The following is a 15,824-nucleotide window of genomic DNA, read 5'->3' as shown; positions in this document are numbered from 1 at the left end:
TTCCATTGTTTAAGTACCACAGGCATTATTAGTCTGTCACGAGACTGGGGTACAAACTCACAGACTGTGCCTCTCACATCTGCCTTTGAACAAGGTTGCCTGTGTAATTATGTATGTGAAGTATGTCTGCCTGTAAACACCAAATTCATGCAGCTGAATTTTGATTAAAAAATTCCTCCCAACCCTCCAAGCAGACACATCAGTCTTCACTGCCTACCCAGCTTAAAGTAAGACCTGACTCCACCTGGATTGATTGCATTTCAGTAGCAGGGGAGGAGTACAAACACAGTTGCAGGATCCATTCTACCATTTTTCAGTGCGCAGAAGAGCAGCTGAACTCAAGGCAACACTTGACATTGAGCAAAAAAGGACAGAGCCCCTTTAGAGATGTGAATTTCTTTCTCTTTATTAAACATCCATTATTTAGTGTCTCTGCATGACCAAATTGTTATTATTTTTCAGATGTTTTTCTGGAATTCCCTAGATTCCACAATCTGCTGTTAAAATGCTGGTACATTTAGATCAATATGAAAAGCCAGTTTGTTCAACAGCAGTTTTCCAGGCAGAGTTACAGAATGTCAGCTGTTTGAGCCCAGAGAAAAGAACAGCTCTCCTCTGTTTATGTTTCCAATGGGTGCATTTAGATTATAGCTCATCAAAATGAAGATATTATGGGTAACTATGTCTCATTTTCTTGTAAGGAAGCTGGAATACCAAGAGCTGGTTGAGAAACCAAGGGACTGAATTTTAAAAGCAGCACAGGCAGTTCTCGTTCCCATCTCCCTGCCCTGCAGCACCATCTACAGAGATGCTGTCAGAATCACACCCACTGCAAGCCTCGGGAAGCTCCAGTTCCCTGCACAAACAGACCTGGCTCAGTGATTAACCTGCTCAGGAAACTGAGAGATTGACAGCCCTAAAACCTGAAATCCTTCTGCAGCAAGATAAAGGCAAGAACATGATCAATTTTCGCAGGATCAATTCCCATGCAGAGAATGCACCTCCAGCAATGACAGAGGTAACCCAGACACTGCTGGGTTTTTCTCCAGAAACTTTCCTGCAGAAGAAGTTCTCTGGCAGAGAAGTGTTCCATCTGCAAAAGGATGGTGGGATTTTTCAGGGCAAAATGCACTTCACGGTCCATTAATCCTGAATTTGGCACAAGCTGATTGCTCAGGCTTCAAAAGAGTGCAATATTTCACCTCCTCCATGCATCTACTCAATTACACAAGATAAAACATGGTGGTGATTGACCTTCATCTGATCACTGGAGCATGAGGTCTGCTCGCCCTTCACATGGCCTGGGCACCCAAACAGTGATACAAGGACAGGACCACAGTGAAGGAGTTTTTAAGCACAAGCAACGGAGTTTGCAGTTTCAAGCTGGAGTTTGAAATATGTCTCTGATTAACTTGCCATTAAAAAAAAAAAAAAAAAAAAAGGATGCTTATCTATTCACCTCGAAATAGAATGTTCTTCTGAATATGGAGTGGTTTTTTCCACCAGCAGCCAGATCCAAATGCCACAGTAGTAACTGGAAAGTTCCCCACCAGGCCCTGGCTGTGGGAGGAGGTGGGTGCAGGAATGTGCCAGTGCAGGCAGCATTGCTGTCTCCTGCCTCACTGGGAGCAGCAGCAGGGAACAGGCATTAAAAAAGAGATAAAAGGGCAAAGGAAGACACAGGCTCCAAACCTAGAGCTGTGGGCTTAGGCACAGGCATGCAACAGCCCTGAACATTGCCAGGACACACTGAGGAGATGTATCTAGGGATGTGTGCTGTCTTAGAGGGGAAATTATGACCTGGGTTTTTTATGATCAGATCAAGTCCAACATTCTGATGTGGTTGTTTGACCTTGCCATGCCCGTAGGGAGGACACACCAGGACCCAATTCCTCTGATGGTTCAACATATTCTCTCATTGCCAGGCAGAACAGAACTACCAGCTCTTATCTGCTATGAAAACCTTCCAAAGTCATCAGGTTAGTCCAGCACTGTCCACCTTCAGTAAATAAATCTATGTTGCCTTTTAGGCCAGTTCTCTCTGCCATCATGTCTGCTATTATTCTTTCTTGCTAAATTTATCCCAAAGTCTTGTATTTTATTTGGATCAGACTTCAATCATTTTCCCTCTTTTTAAAAGCTGGAAGAATTTTTCCTGTTCTCAGATTGTGTTGTGTTGCTCATGCAGGGATGCTGTTCCACAGCCAGATAGAAAGTGCTCTTGGATGTCTGAGTCAGAAATTAGAATATTCCAGCTGAAAGGTGCCTGTAACGATCATTTAGCCCAAATCATTGTCACATTATGATCTTGATGATTTGTTCCACTTGCATGAGGTAATTTCTGTCTCCATGCATTCATTTCCTCTGTGTACATTTCCACTACATATTATACATTCATTTGTGTCCTGCCTCCCTCCCTTTCAGCACCTCTCCCCCTCCTCTCCTTCCTCCCCTGCTATGTATGCCTGAAGAACATTTTGCTATTTGTTTTAATTTCCTTTGCTAGATCTACCTTAGCTTTCTTTCTGGCACTTTTCCCTTTATGCCCACACTTCCTAACTTCTAAGTCGTAGTTTTCTTTGATTAATCCTTTTTTCCATTCCTTCCACTCCCTTTGCTTATTCCTAATATCCACTTTGAAGTGGTTATTCACCAAGTCTGGACCCATTCCTTGCAGAGTTTTATCCCTCTGTGTACAAGTCCCAAATACTTTTATAGCCCCTGCATAAATTCCAAGCCTGCCCAACATCCAAAACTTTTTTTAAGTTGGCAAAAATCAGAAAGCAAAATATGTTAATTGCTGCTATGTACCAACTTCCAGCACATTGGGGTTCCTACTGGGTTCATGTTCTCCATCCTAATGAGATATTCCAAAAGTTTTTTTCTAAAAGATCATGGCGAGACCACTGAAGGCAGCAGAAATTTCTCCTGACCTCCAGCCACAGCAGCAGTGCCAAGAGAAGGCAGGAAGGTCATTAGCTGTTCTCATAGTATAAAAATTGTTACAGAAGATTAAAAATTAGCATGAAGAAATGAAGCACACACATATATTTTAAAGGCTCTGTCAGGCAGCCAAAGTGAAAGCAGATTTCAGCAGACCACGAAGAATGAGCTGCGTGCGTTAGGCCTTGCGTGGCTGGAGCTTATTTCCTTGCTAAATTCCAAGTTTCAGGTCTCTCCTGCTGAGGCAGAAGGGCTGCTCAAGAAAACTCCCCAAATATCTTAAATTAGCAGAGGGAATTTCCCCCCATTTTTCACGGTCCAAGTTTGCCCAGGCAGTTCAATAAATGAGATAACATTTCCAGAAAATGTGGTTGTGATTACAGTCCCTGTTCCACCACGGTGTAAATACTGCCTGCTCTGGGAGGGTTTGAGCCAGGGAGTCTCCTGCTGATCCGTGGGCAGCAGCTCCCCTGGCTGTGCTGGGCACTGGCCATTGCTGTTCCCATGGGGATTTGTCAGCTGTCCCCTGGAATAAAGGCATGGGACGCACTGGAGGGAGCCCAAGCCTTGTGTCACATCTGCCCCACATGGGACTGACAGAGCAGCTGGGAAAAATCATTTTAGTCACCAGGTTGAAAAGTCTCTTCTGAAAAGTCAAACACCATATTGTTGTTTTAAATTGCTTGTTCACTTTCAGGGAACATCCTGGATTGTTGGGAATTGGGGGGAAAAAAAGCTACTTGTCATTGTTTGCAAAACAGAAAATTGACTGGAAGCAAAGGGAATGGCAAGGAAGGGGTGGAAGGAAAAACCAAAAGGGATGTGGGCATGGACATGGGGATGGACGTGAAGATGGACATGGGAATGAGCATGGGGCTGATGTGGGGCTGGACATGGAGATGGACGTGGGGCTGGACAGGGGATGGATGTGCGGATGGACATGGAGATGAACATGGGGCTGGACAGGGGATAGATGTGGGGATGTACTGGAGAAGAATGTGAAGATGGACGTGGGGATGGACATGGACATGGCCATGAACACGGACACGGAGATGGACACAGACACGGACACGCACACGGGGATGGACACGGACACGGGGATGGACACGGACAGAGGGATGGACTCGGACACGGGGATGGACACGGACAGAGGGATGGACACGGACACGGGGATGGACACGGACAGAGGGATGGACACGGACACGGGTGCTGCTGCCCCGGCCCCCGGAGCACCGGAACTGTGTTGTCGCGGCCGCGGTCCCGGGCGGAGCGGCGCGGGCGGGCGGCCGGAAGGCGGCGGGCGCTGCACAACGCGGAAGTGCCGGTGCGGGCCGGGGCGATGGCGGCGCCCGGCGGCCGCGGGGGCCCGGGCTGGGGGGTCCCGGTCCCGCCCAGGGCCGTCCCGGCCCCGGCCCTCTGAGCGCTCCCGCTCACGGCCCTCTGACGGGTCTCCGCCCCGACCCTGTGAGGGGCGGCCGCCGCGTCTGCCGCGGGCCCCGGGCCGGGCTCGGGCCCGGTGGGGCGGGGGGCCATGGCCACCCGGCGTCTCACGGACGCGTTCTTGTTGTTGCGGAACAACGCGGTGCAGAGCCGGCAGCTGCTGGCCGAGCAAGTGAGTAGTTTCGGCTCCTCCAGCCCTCTGAATTCACGTAGCATGGCTGCTGCGGTGAGTCTCCTCCCTTCATCCTTCTGTACTCGCCGCGCCCCGGGCTGCCGGGCCGGGCCCTGCCCCTGTTCCCCTTCCTCCGAACCCTCTCCTCAAACCCACCCCTCCCTCCCCGACCTTCCTCCCTCTGCCCGGCCCTCCCCACCCTGGTGGTTCCTGTTTTCCCGCTCCTTCACGTTAAAGGAATAGAAGAGATCTGTGTGTGCTGCTCGCTCCGTGCGTAATAAATCAGTTCCTGCTCTGGCAGCTTCGTGGTGGCATTGGCAGGAGGGGTTTGAGGTCTCCTTACCTCCAAAAAGAAATAAATTCATACAGCAGAACTCTTCTATTCACCTCACTGTGGGCACTGTTAAATACACTGGTGTAGTTTAGTCCCATTGCTTAAATTTCTCCATAAGTTGCTCTGATGTTCATTGCCCTTTTTATTTATCCCTAAATACAAATAGTACTCAATCACATAGGGGACAAAGGGGATTCTAGGTTCTAGTGTAACTCCTCTTTACAGAAACTACCAAAAGTGACTGGTTCAGAGGAGTTTCTGTAACTTTTTCTAGGTTTGGAGCTAGTCAGGCTGTGATGGGCTGCTTGGCAGCTCAGCTCTGCTCAGGTTTTCACACTTTCTGTTTAAACTCATCATTTATTTGTCATAGCTACCAGTAAATATCTGCTGGCAGTCTCATCACTTTGAATAGCTGTACATAATGATTTTTGTTGGGAAAAGCAGTGCTTCCTGTAGCTGGCAATGGTCTTTGTTCATTGCTAATTGTATTACATCTATGTCTAAGAAGCTGTGTATTAAATTGCATTCGCAGAACAGGCAATGTCAACAGTAATTTGTATTTTTCATGTTTACTTTGGCTCTGCATTTAGTCCTCGTCCATTTTTTAATGTCACTTCTGTAGATCCTTGGGTTTTTTTAAATATCACCTAGAAAAAGCGATTATTTTTTCAAAGTTTTATATTTTTAAAATATCACCTACAAAAATATTCCAAGATATTTTGAACTCACTTCTCCTGAGCAATGAAACTGCAATTTACTCAGCAGGCAGTGCAATAACATTGAGCACCTGCATCAAATATTTATTTGCAGTGTTTAACATTAATTGAAGGTTTTTGCTGTGCTGCTCACTCAAGTGCAGTGGAGGCTCTCAGTGACTGGGAGCTGTCCATGTGTGCAGGGGGTGGAAGGAGTCATTTCTGGCCCTGTGGGCATTTCAGAGTCCCACAGGTGATCTGTCTCAGCCAGAGGTGTGGAGGTGTCTGTGGGCTGGTTGTCTCTCATGGTTTGGTGCTGCTGCTGTGTTTCCCTGGGGTGCTGTCCCCAGGCCAGGGGGGGAAATTCCAGCCCACAGCACTTCAGCTTCCCTGAGTTCATCTCCAGCTTTCCCCTTGAGAAATCCTTTGCTGTGAGAATTCTGTCAAGAATTTCATTTCTAAACTCAGACAATCAAAGCAGCATCTTTAACAGTGGAGTCCTGTTCCTAAAGCTTGGGCAATCTCCTAAGAGATCATCAGCTGCTGCTGCTTTGTTAAACCACAAGGATTCTGTCCAGTTTTAGGTCTGACTTTGTTAGTCTTGGAGTGAAATATCCTTTTGGTCCCACATCCCCTCCCCAGTGCAAGGACTGGTGAACAGAAGGTGCAGATTCGTGTCCTGGTGTATTTTTTCAGATCCCTGCAGGGTTAATGTTCCCTGAAAGCAGAGCAGAGCTCAAGTGTGTACAGAAGTGACTGAACATTTCCTTCTGCATTTTGTCCTTTGCTGTCTTTGATCCTGTGAGAACTGGGGTGCTTGTCAATAAATGTCAATAAATGTACAAAAGCTTCTCTGTGTCCCCTCAATCATAACCAAAGCCAGTGGATGCTGAGTGCTGCAGTCAGACTGCCCTTGCTGTCATTCTTCACTGGATTCTATTGCAGCTTTTCTGCCTGACATTTCAGCATTTAGAAACTTCACTGTGCAATTACTTTGTAAAACAAACCAAGCTCTGCACTTGATCTCTTATGTTCTTGCTGTTTACCAAGGAACTGAAATGTTTTTTAAAAAGTTGGTGTATTAAGCAAAATGCTGACTTAAAATGCAATATCATGATGTATTTATTGATTAACCATGTCTTAAAAGCCAGTTTGTTTGTTCTTGGTAAACCATCATGCTTTAAAAATAAATCAGTATTTTCTCAACTGACCATGCCCTATATCTGTCCTATGTCTCTTTTTTCCCTTTTATCTTTTGCTGTCTCTAACTGGATGGGGCTGATGGGATCCACAAATCACTTCAGGAGCTGGATGAGGTATTGTTTTTCACATTTTATTCTGCCATGGTGCATCAAGCCTACATCACTGAGCTAGAATAGTCTTTCTTTATTCTGTTAGTTTATAGAATTTCATTGTATAGGATGAAGTGTCTTTGCACAGTAGAAGGACAGGCTGCATAGAGAAATCAAGCATTTTGTGATGTTATGTTATAAATAGATAAATGTATGAACCAATCTGACTTATTGTGGGCATGTGGGGTAGAGTGACTTTGCACAGAGAAGCCATTAACTATTCTTCATGCTGTGCATAAATTATGCAAACTTTATTGATCAGGAATAAGGTCAGGGATAAAAAAATGGCTTTCAAGAAAGAGTTGCTCAGAAAGGAAGGGGGATTATTTTTTACAAAGGGATGGGGTAGGGAACCACAAAACTTTCCAGACCTGATAAAGAAAAATTACAAATTTGTGAGAAAATAGGGAAATGTTTGTACGAAAGCCTTCCCAAGTAATTAGTTAATGTAAGAGGTATCATTGATGATCATCTGCAGTACTGCCTTGGCTATTTGTGTTCAGCACAATTTAATTATCACTAAGTAACCATTTGAGATGCATGTCAGTTTGCAAGAGTGTTTGTTCTCCAGAATAACATTGTTTGAGAACAAGCAGTTATAATAAATATTTTTTCTGAGATTTTCCCAAATGCAGTTTTCAAACTTGCCAAGCCCAATATGAACTGTGCTGCAGCATTGGCTGTGAATTGTTGTCTGATAGAAATGCACCAACATGAGAATTACTTGAATTTTCACTGCAATATGACCTTTCCTCCTGGGAAATTTGCTAAGAATTTATTCTAGGAGTAACTCTAAGCTTTCAGATGCTGCACAAGAGGGAGGGTGTGGGTCATTAGCAGAGAGAGCCAAACCAGGAGACGAGATGTTTGACCACATCTCTGAGGTTCATTTCTGTGGGAAGGCATAGCTGCCCTTCTCTGGTGCTCAGGGGTTGGGGTGTAATTAGCACAGCTAATTGGCTGTCTCTTTTCCTCTGCAGCTGGCTGATGACCGCATGGCCCTGGTGTCAGGGATCAGCCTGGACCCCGAGGCCGCCATCGGCGTCACCAAGCGCCTGCCCCCCAAGTGGGTGGATGGGGCAGACGAGGTGGGTGCTGTGCCCTGGCACATCCAGCTGACTTCCCACCGAGGGGTTTCTTACATTGGCATTCACATTCTGTCAGTTTCCTAGCAGAAATAGTATTGGAAGAAAGATTCAATTCAAATAAGAATTTTAGTTTGAATTTTTGTTTGAGGCTGGTGAGGGGTCCAGTTGAATAGACCCTAAAATGGTGGAGATGAGCAGTTCAGTGATTGAAAACAGGAAATGTTAAGTGTTTTCTAGCAGGAGAATTTTTCTGCCTCTTCAATCTATATGCCTTGCAAGTTTTGGAAATATTTGGACAAATGCAAGGGAATGATTCTGGAAGCATCTAATTAAAAACCTTTTCCAGTATTTGGAATGTGAAGCTATTCTTGACTTTCAGAAAATCCTTTTTTTCTAAATGCACACTCAGAACACATGTTGGCTCATCAGTTTGTGTGGACAGAACCCATTGTGCAGAAAGATGCTTAGTCTCCTTTTACAGCATAATCATCCTTACAGATTTATTTTTAATTACTTGGTTGAAAGCATGGCATTTAACTTCTGCTGTTGAGTTGAGGCTATTCAATTTCTGACAGAGGTGTGACCTGAATTTCCATTTATTTTTTTGGAAGTTGGCTAAATCTTCTAGCTGTGATGCTGTATAATTATAAAAATATTATTCTAACTTAATGAAGCACATTTGAAAGCAGCAGTCTTGTCTAAGATTAATGAGTAGGCTTAAAAGAGTAGCAAACTCAAAGTCTATTAAGAGTATCAGTTTCTTAGTCAGCTTTTTATGTGGCTTTTAATAATATTTGGTTTGCCTTTTATGTTACAGATTTCTCTCAATGATTTTTGTCTAACATTTGTCAGAACCTTTTCCCCTGAAGCATGAATTAATTCCCTTTCTTCCTGTTGGGCTTTCTGTTGTAGATTCAGTATGATATTGCCAGGGTTAAACAGAAAATGAAAGAATTAGCCAGTCTTCATGATAAACATCTAAACAGACCCACACTGGATGACAGCAGTGAAGAGGAACGGGCAATAGAAATCACAACCCAGGAGATCACACAGGTACAGAGTGCTTTGGGTCTTGAACCTCCATTTTGGCACATCTTTAATGCATTAGAATGAGGCAGTGGTTTGCTCTGAGCAAAGGATTTATTTTGTGATCAGTGTTGGAGCGAGCCAGAAGTCCTGGACTCTGCTCTGAACTTTCCAACAAGTCACTTAAACCTCCCTGTTCTTTCCCTTACCTGTTTGATTTTCAACTTGGAACAGGATTGGGAGATTATCAAATAAATTTACAATTATCTCAGAGAAGTCTGTATCTGCAGATGTCTATTCTGAGGCTTGCAGTCCAGCTAATTATAATGAAGCAAATGTCTTTGGTCAGAGGGAGTTGTGTTACTCTGCTGCCTTATTAGCTCAAAGTTGTTTGTTCATTTATGTTCTTTTTCCATATCTTTTTAAACATTGCATGGGGCAAATTAAAAAATTACTTGAAAAAATGTAGAAATCAAAATATTAGCCTTCAATGTGGCATTTTTGCAAAGTGCTGTTTAGAGTGTGTGCTGCTGTATGATTTGCACTGATGGAGTTGTTCTCTCAGTTATTCCACAGGTGTCAGAGAGCAGTGCAGGTGCTGCAGAGCAGGTCACGAACTTGCACAGAGCAGGAAGCACGTGTCCTCAGGAATGTGGTGTCTTCCTTAGCACAGGCCCTGCAGGACCTCTCCACCAACTTTAGGCACGCACAGTCTGACTATCTCAAACGTAAGCATAAGAGGGGAGCAGCAATGCATGGGCCCCTTCTGTGGGAAGCACTCACTGAGCTCTGCTTCTCGTCTTGGGTTGGGACACTGAAGCACAGAAGGGTTAAATGATGCACACAGGACTAACTAGAGCTGGGATTGCAGAGTTTGTGGGTCACAGCCCATGTTCAAACTGCTTTGTTCTACTTTTTCTTGTTGCTAAAGAAGAAATGTTATAGCTGAGCATATCAACAAAACCATATTTCATCCATCCACAATTTTAATGCATTTTGCTCCTCAAATTGTGGCTTGCAGAGCTGCATCTGTTACACTGGTGAAGCAGCCACTGGTGTCCAGCCTTAACACCTGCTGCAGATGGCAGGCTGTGATAGATAAAGCTTAAGAGCTAGTCTGTGATAAATTAAAATTCTGCATCCATAAACAGACTGGAAGTGAAATCATTTCTGTTTAGAAGTAAAATTTTGTTCTGTTCTGTTTTAAGCTGAGATAGATTTTTTAAATCTTGAAAGAAACCCACAAAAACTGTATTTTTAAATTTAACATTGATATTTCTTCCTCCTGTGGTATAAATGGCACAGGTGGAACTGAAGATCACAGTTCAGACAAGGATTGTTCCCAAGAGAATTTGTTACAAAATAGCCTGGAGTGATCCCACTTTAAGGCTCTTAACCTTCCTAATTTTTTTAACTCCATGGAACATAACAACTTAAAAATCACTGATTTAATCAGTCTGACAAGTCTGGTTGAATTTGTTATGCTTTTGTTAAATAGTAAGCCTGACAGTTTAAATTTAAATATTGTGATTTATGTAAGTTACTACCCAGATATTCTTTTTTGTGCTTTTCTGTCTGGTGCTTCAGACCTTACCCTGATTATAGTGTGCTTAAATATCTTGCTCAAACATAGTTTGTCTTTTACAGGTATGAAGAATAGAGAAGAAAGGTCCAAACACTTCTTTGACACCTCAGTCCCACTGATGGATGATGGGGAGGATGATACACTTTATGATAGAGTAAGTTAAGATATTATTACACAGATTCAATATTAATTGCATTTTCTCTTCTCAGATTGTAAATATCTGAGTTATGAAATCTTTTTATGTTTTTAATTATTTTCTTGTCATTAATATTAGTTCAGCATGTAAATCTTCTGTTTCAACAGGGTTTTACAGATGACCAGCTGGCATTGGTGGAGCAAAACACCCTGATGGTGGAAGAGAGGGAGCGAGAAATCCGTCAGATTGTGCAGTCAATCTCTGATCTCAACGAGATATTTAGGGACCTGGGAGCAATGATAGTAGAACAGGTACATGGACAGCACAGTGGTAGTGAGAAATGGGACATTCCATGCAGTGTGAAGGCTTCCAGACTCACTTTTCCTAATTTGCTTCTTCATGCTCAGGTTTCCTCTGCTTGAAATCTGCCACAAGTTGAGTTAATGAAAATAAATGAATAGAAATTCAACTCGTAATGTGGGTTAGACTTAAAAACCACAGAACATAGAAAGCCACAGTTCACTTGGTTATTTCTCCCAGAGATCAGTTTATGTTGAATTTGTCAGCCAAAGCAGCTGGTCTGGAATTATGATTGTAAGGGATGTGATGTGAGATGGTGACAGAGCTGCTATTAGGAACTGAGCAAGGAATTTGCTTAATGAAGTCCCAACTAGTTGTGTAAAAGTTCATTGTTTACATAGCTCATGAGCTGTTTGCTGGGAGTGTTGTTAATTACTCTGCTGCTTATGATAACATTTGCTTTATGAAGCTCATGTAGGTTCAATTTGGTGCTTGTTTTCTCCATTTTATTTAGGGAACAGTTCTAGATAGAATTGACTATAATATTGAACAGTCATGTATGAAAACTGAAGAGGGTCTAAAACAGCTGCATAAGGTAAGCTGAAGGAATACTTAAGCCATTCTGCACATCTAACAAGCTTTTCTAATTACAGCTGTCCTGTAAGAGGAGCTTCCCAAGTAACTTCTGTTAATGTCATGCTTGATGCCTCGAGTTGATTTCTTAAAAGACTTTCTGGGCATCCAACCAATGTGCTTTGATATTTATATTGCTGACCTGGTGGGACCTGTCTGCAATTCCTTCTCTCTTTGAAAAGCCAGGCACTTGGGAATAGGGCTGGTTATTGGCTACCTCACTGCAGATTTTAGTTTGAAAACATTATCTCGATCATGTGAGCAGAAAGAATAATTATTAGTGTTTTGTCTTACCATCTGACACTTGTTAGATCCAACCTCTTGCTTTAATGTGAAGTTTTGCTATGAACACCTGAAAAGTTTTAAAAACATTGATCTCAGCAGATCAGAGTTTTGTGGTCATTTTGTTTTGGTTTTATTTTGAAGGCTTATTAATTAAAAACAAAATACAAGCTTTGTTTTGTTTAGCTTCTATTAATAGACTTTAATTTGGCTTTTGGAGAATTTACTCTATGTTGTATCCTATTAATTCCCCTGCAAAAAGGAGGAGAGGGATGAGAAAATATGGTTAGAAGAAAGAAGGAATGAAGCAGAAAACTTGAGAACCAACTCAAAAATAAAGCTTTCAGTTCTAATTGAAATTAAATGAAAATACACAGCTGACCAGGTACAACAAATGTGCCTGTTAAAAAAGAAATTTTGTTGTGAATTTTAATGTCCTTCAAACATGAAGGAAGGAATCTTATCTCAGCAAACTGAGTCTTTAACACGGTGGATGTGACTTCAGTGTGCATTTACCTTCCCTGGAGCTTCTGGTGCAGAGCAGAGTTACTGTGTGGGAATTGCCTGCAATGTACATTACACTTACACTAAACAAGAGTCTGTAGCTCAGCCTTGCAGAAATCTAATTATTAACTCTTTCCTCTCTGTTTTACAGGCAGAGCAATATCAAAAGAAGAATCGGAAGATGCTCGTTATTTTAATTTTGTTTGTTATAGTAATTGTCCTTATTGTTGTTCTTATTGGTGTAAAGTCACACTAGGTTTCGCTTCATTTTCTCATTTTTGGAGTTTCTGTGAACTTTTTTCCCAATGTGAATGGATGGACCTGCACTCCAGAAAGCTGCCTTTGAATGTACGAGCCCTTGTGGTGCAACGTCTGTGCAATGTTTCTGTAGAATTCTTCAAAGTACAAGTTTGGTGGTCTGTGAGGTGTTTGTAAGGATTATATGGAAAATGTCAGGAAATTTGATGCTCCCACACAAAAAAATTCGGTGCTCTATGCAGAGGTATTTTGAAACACAGTACTTAAGAATAATTAAAAATTGAAGTTTACCAGTGACTACAGTAATTAGTGTGTTACTGTGAACAAAAATGTGTTGTCTTCTATATTCTTATGTCATAATTGTTACAGACTTCAAATTTAAACCATGTTACTGATTCCATGGGACTGGATGTCAAAAATTGATCTTAATGTAAAATTGGTTGAGACACGAAATTGTTTGATTGAATGCCCATTCTTCCAGACTCAAAAACTCCAAAGAACTGGATAGGCAGCTAAAAAGGAAAGCTTTTAGCAATCAGAACATAATCCAACCCCTGTGATCTTAATTTAGATACTGCACCATTACTAAGAATCAGTGGTACTTGATCTTGTAAATAACAAGATGTAATCACTGGCATAATTTAACATGTTTAGTTAATTAAAAAATTTTCTGAGCTTGAGTAATCATGGGAATGATTTTCTTTCATTGGGATGATCACATATTTTTTTTCATGCATTATTTTTTTAGTTAAAGTAGAGATATTACATTAAAGCAGGGAAGTTAAGCTGAAAAAATGGAGTAGAAACCCAAAAAGAAAATCTCTCTGGCCTGCTGCAGTGGGTCTTGGATGTTTCAAACTGTAGCTGCTGTACAAATTGTTTATTTTACAATGCATTTGTCCATATGGGTTATGTTTTTTGTATAAGGAGTGGCTTCACTACAGTAGATATTACATCCATTTTCCCTGACAGAAAATTCTCTTTCAGATGTCTTCCTGGGAGAGGACATGTTTGTGGTCCTTTACTGACCATGAGAGGTGTCATGCAAGTGGCATGTTACAAGGCCTTCAGTGGAGAATTTGGGGTTTTCACTGCTTTTTTCAGTGGAGAACTTTGCTGCAGGCCGTACAACAGAAGTTAAGGCACCATATAAGTAATAGAATACTCTTAATTTAATTCAGGCCTGAAGTGATGTGCAATTGTAGAGGCCTTGTCTTAATATTTTTAATATTGCTTTTTATATGTTTGGTTGTTTTTTTTTATTTCCCCCAAGGGACTGTAACTTCCTTCATTTTCTGACTGATACAAGTGCTCCCCACAGACCTGCTGAGCTGCTCTGCTCCAAGCCCCAGAAGTGCAGCTTCACAACACTATGTGACACTGAAGCTGCATCTCTTGCCTGCCCTGAGTTTCTTTACTCTGTGCTAAAGAGGACTTGAGACATGGCTTTAAACTGACCATTTTCAGGGATGGACCTGAAAGCAAAGACTGCAAAAATATGAAAGCCTTGGCTTTTTGTGGGGCTAATGAAAAGCTTTGTACCACTCTTGTTACCTCTAGAGAAAGGGGATGTTGAACCACCAAAGCTGCCAGTTCAAACTCTTCATGGATTTCATGAAGTAAATTGGTGAAAGGAAGAATGAGGCTTGTGTTGGGTGTGCAGCTCCCCTGTTCTGGTGATAGATCTTGCAATGATTGTGAGTAAAACTACTGTCTCCCTCGTGCTGGCTGCATCACTTGGTGTGAAGCAGCAAATGGCTATAATTTAATATACTGTATTTGCAACTTTCTCTCTAACATGAGATCGTGTTATTTATTTCTGTCTTGACCGGTGCTTTTGACATTTTATCATGGCAGATGGTTTCAAAGAAGTAATAAAACACTTCCAACCTAATTGGGCAATTATTCTTTTTTTTTATTTAAATTATAAACTGAAACATACTTTTGTGATGTTAACATGTTTCTGTTCTTCATAATAAAGGAAAGTGGCAGTGATGTGAAATATCTTTTTTTTTTAAAAAAGTAACTTTCTGTAGCACAATGTCATTTGCATTGTCAAGAGTTATTTCCCATGAGTTATGCCCACTGTCTACCTATTTTCTACCCAAATTCTGTATGAGGAAATGCATTTTTAATGAAGTTAAACTCGGATATCAAGTGTCCTGTGTAACTTGAGCTGGAATTTATTGAAGCTTGATTCTATTGAGGAAGAAAACTCGTGTCAGGCTGGATTCTAAATAATTGCTGGTGTGTGGCTTACCCTGAGTCAGTCTGAAGAAGTGTCAGCAGTTCAGCCAAACCTGATGCTGTGCTCTGTGCGAGTATCCCCACCAAAGGGGATCTGGCTGTGCCTTTTGGCAGGGAAAGCCCAGAAAAGCCTCAGCAGCTGCTGCCTCCTCAGGTGTTCCAGGAGCTGCCTGAGCCTCCTCCTGCCTTCGCTTCTGCCCAGCCCTGGAAATCTCTGTGTGCTGCTGCAGCCAAAGCTGGGACCCTCTCTCAGCCTGGGGCTTCTTCACAGGTGCTGGATTCTTCTCAGCCTGTATGGAAGCTCAGGTTCCTTACAAAGGAACAGAACAGCATTGCTAAAGCAACTCCCAAGGATTTGTGTCTCCTCACCTGGTGGGAATGGCCTGTGAAGCTGTTGCTAGTACACAGTTTCTACATTAAAATGCTTGTGAGGGTGCAAAAAATGAGCTGCAACTCGTTAACAGAAATTAAATACATGCCAAAAGGACAGTATTAAAAGCACTGTAATAGCAAATTTATTTTTCTAGAACTGAAAAGTAATGTGGAAGAATTGGTTTTTCTCTTGCTGATTTTTGGAATGTGCTAAAGATTGGATATCTATCCTTAAAGCTGTGTTCACTGCCTAAATTGCATCGATTTCAGGTTTGCTTTTATGAACCACAACACAAAGGAGTTTTAACTCTTGCTTAAGTGTTTGGAAACTGCTTTTGGTACAGCCTTGCAAAACTTAAGTTCTTGGATAGGTTACAGAGAAACTGATTTTGTTGGAAAAAAATATGCTTAGTATTTAAAAAAAACCCAAACCAAACAGCTACCTTAAAGCTAATTT

At 42.1% G+C, this 15,824-nt stretch overlaps 1 protein-coding gene across 2 annotated transcripts; it reads left to right on the top strand.

Annotated features, from left to right (window-relative positions):
- Positions 1-4,238: 4,238 nt before the first annotated feature.
- STX16 (syntaxin 16) lies at positions 4,239-14,743 on the top strand. 2 transcript variants are annotated; one of them, XM_077187551.1, is made up of 9 exons: positions 4,239-4,555; positions 6,889-6,900; positions 7,917-8,024; positions 8,937-9,077; positions 9,616-9,778; positions 10,698-10,789; positions 10,939-11,082; positions 11,586-11,666; positions 12,642-14,743. In XM_077187551.1, exons 1-9 carry the CDS (start codon positions 4,475-4,477, stop codon positions 12,744-12,746), a joined length of 927 nt encoding a protein of 308 aa, XP_077043666.1. In that variant the 5' UTR covers positions 4,239-4,474; the 3' UTR covers positions 12,747-14,743. The 2 variants fall into 2 exon arrangements, with proteins under 2 accessions (XP_077043666.1, XP_054500207.1); XM_054644232.2 differs by lacking the exon at positions 6,889-6,900 and having other exon boundaries at positions 4,240-4,555.
- Positions 14,744-15,824: the final 1,081 nt, after the last annotated feature.

The sequence above is a fragment of the Agelaius phoeniceus genome, chromosome 17 (assembly GCF_051311805.1).
Source record: "Agelaius phoeniceus isolate bAgePho1 chromosome 17, bAgePho1.hap1, whole genome shotgun sequence".
Classification (NCBI taxonomy): Eukaryota; Metazoa; Chordata; class Aves; order Passeriformes; family Icteridae; genus Agelaius; species Agelaius phoeniceus.
Note: the sequence above shows the minus strand (reverse complement) of the source record. Positions and strands in the feature narration are given on the sequence as shown.

Coding starts and splice junctions, on each gene's coding strand:
- STX16 (XM_077187551.1), top strand. CDS start 4,475: ATGGCCACCCGGCGTCTCACGGACGCGTTCTTGTTGTTGCGGAACAAC. Junction 8,025..8,936: donor GGGTGGATGGGGCAGACGAG/GTGGGTGCTGTG, acceptor TTTCTGTTGTAG/ATTCAGTATGATATTGCCAG. Junction 11,667..12,641: donor GTCTAAAACAGCTGCATAAG/GTAAGCTGAAGG, acceptor TCTGTTTTACAG/GCAGAGCAATATCAAAAGAA.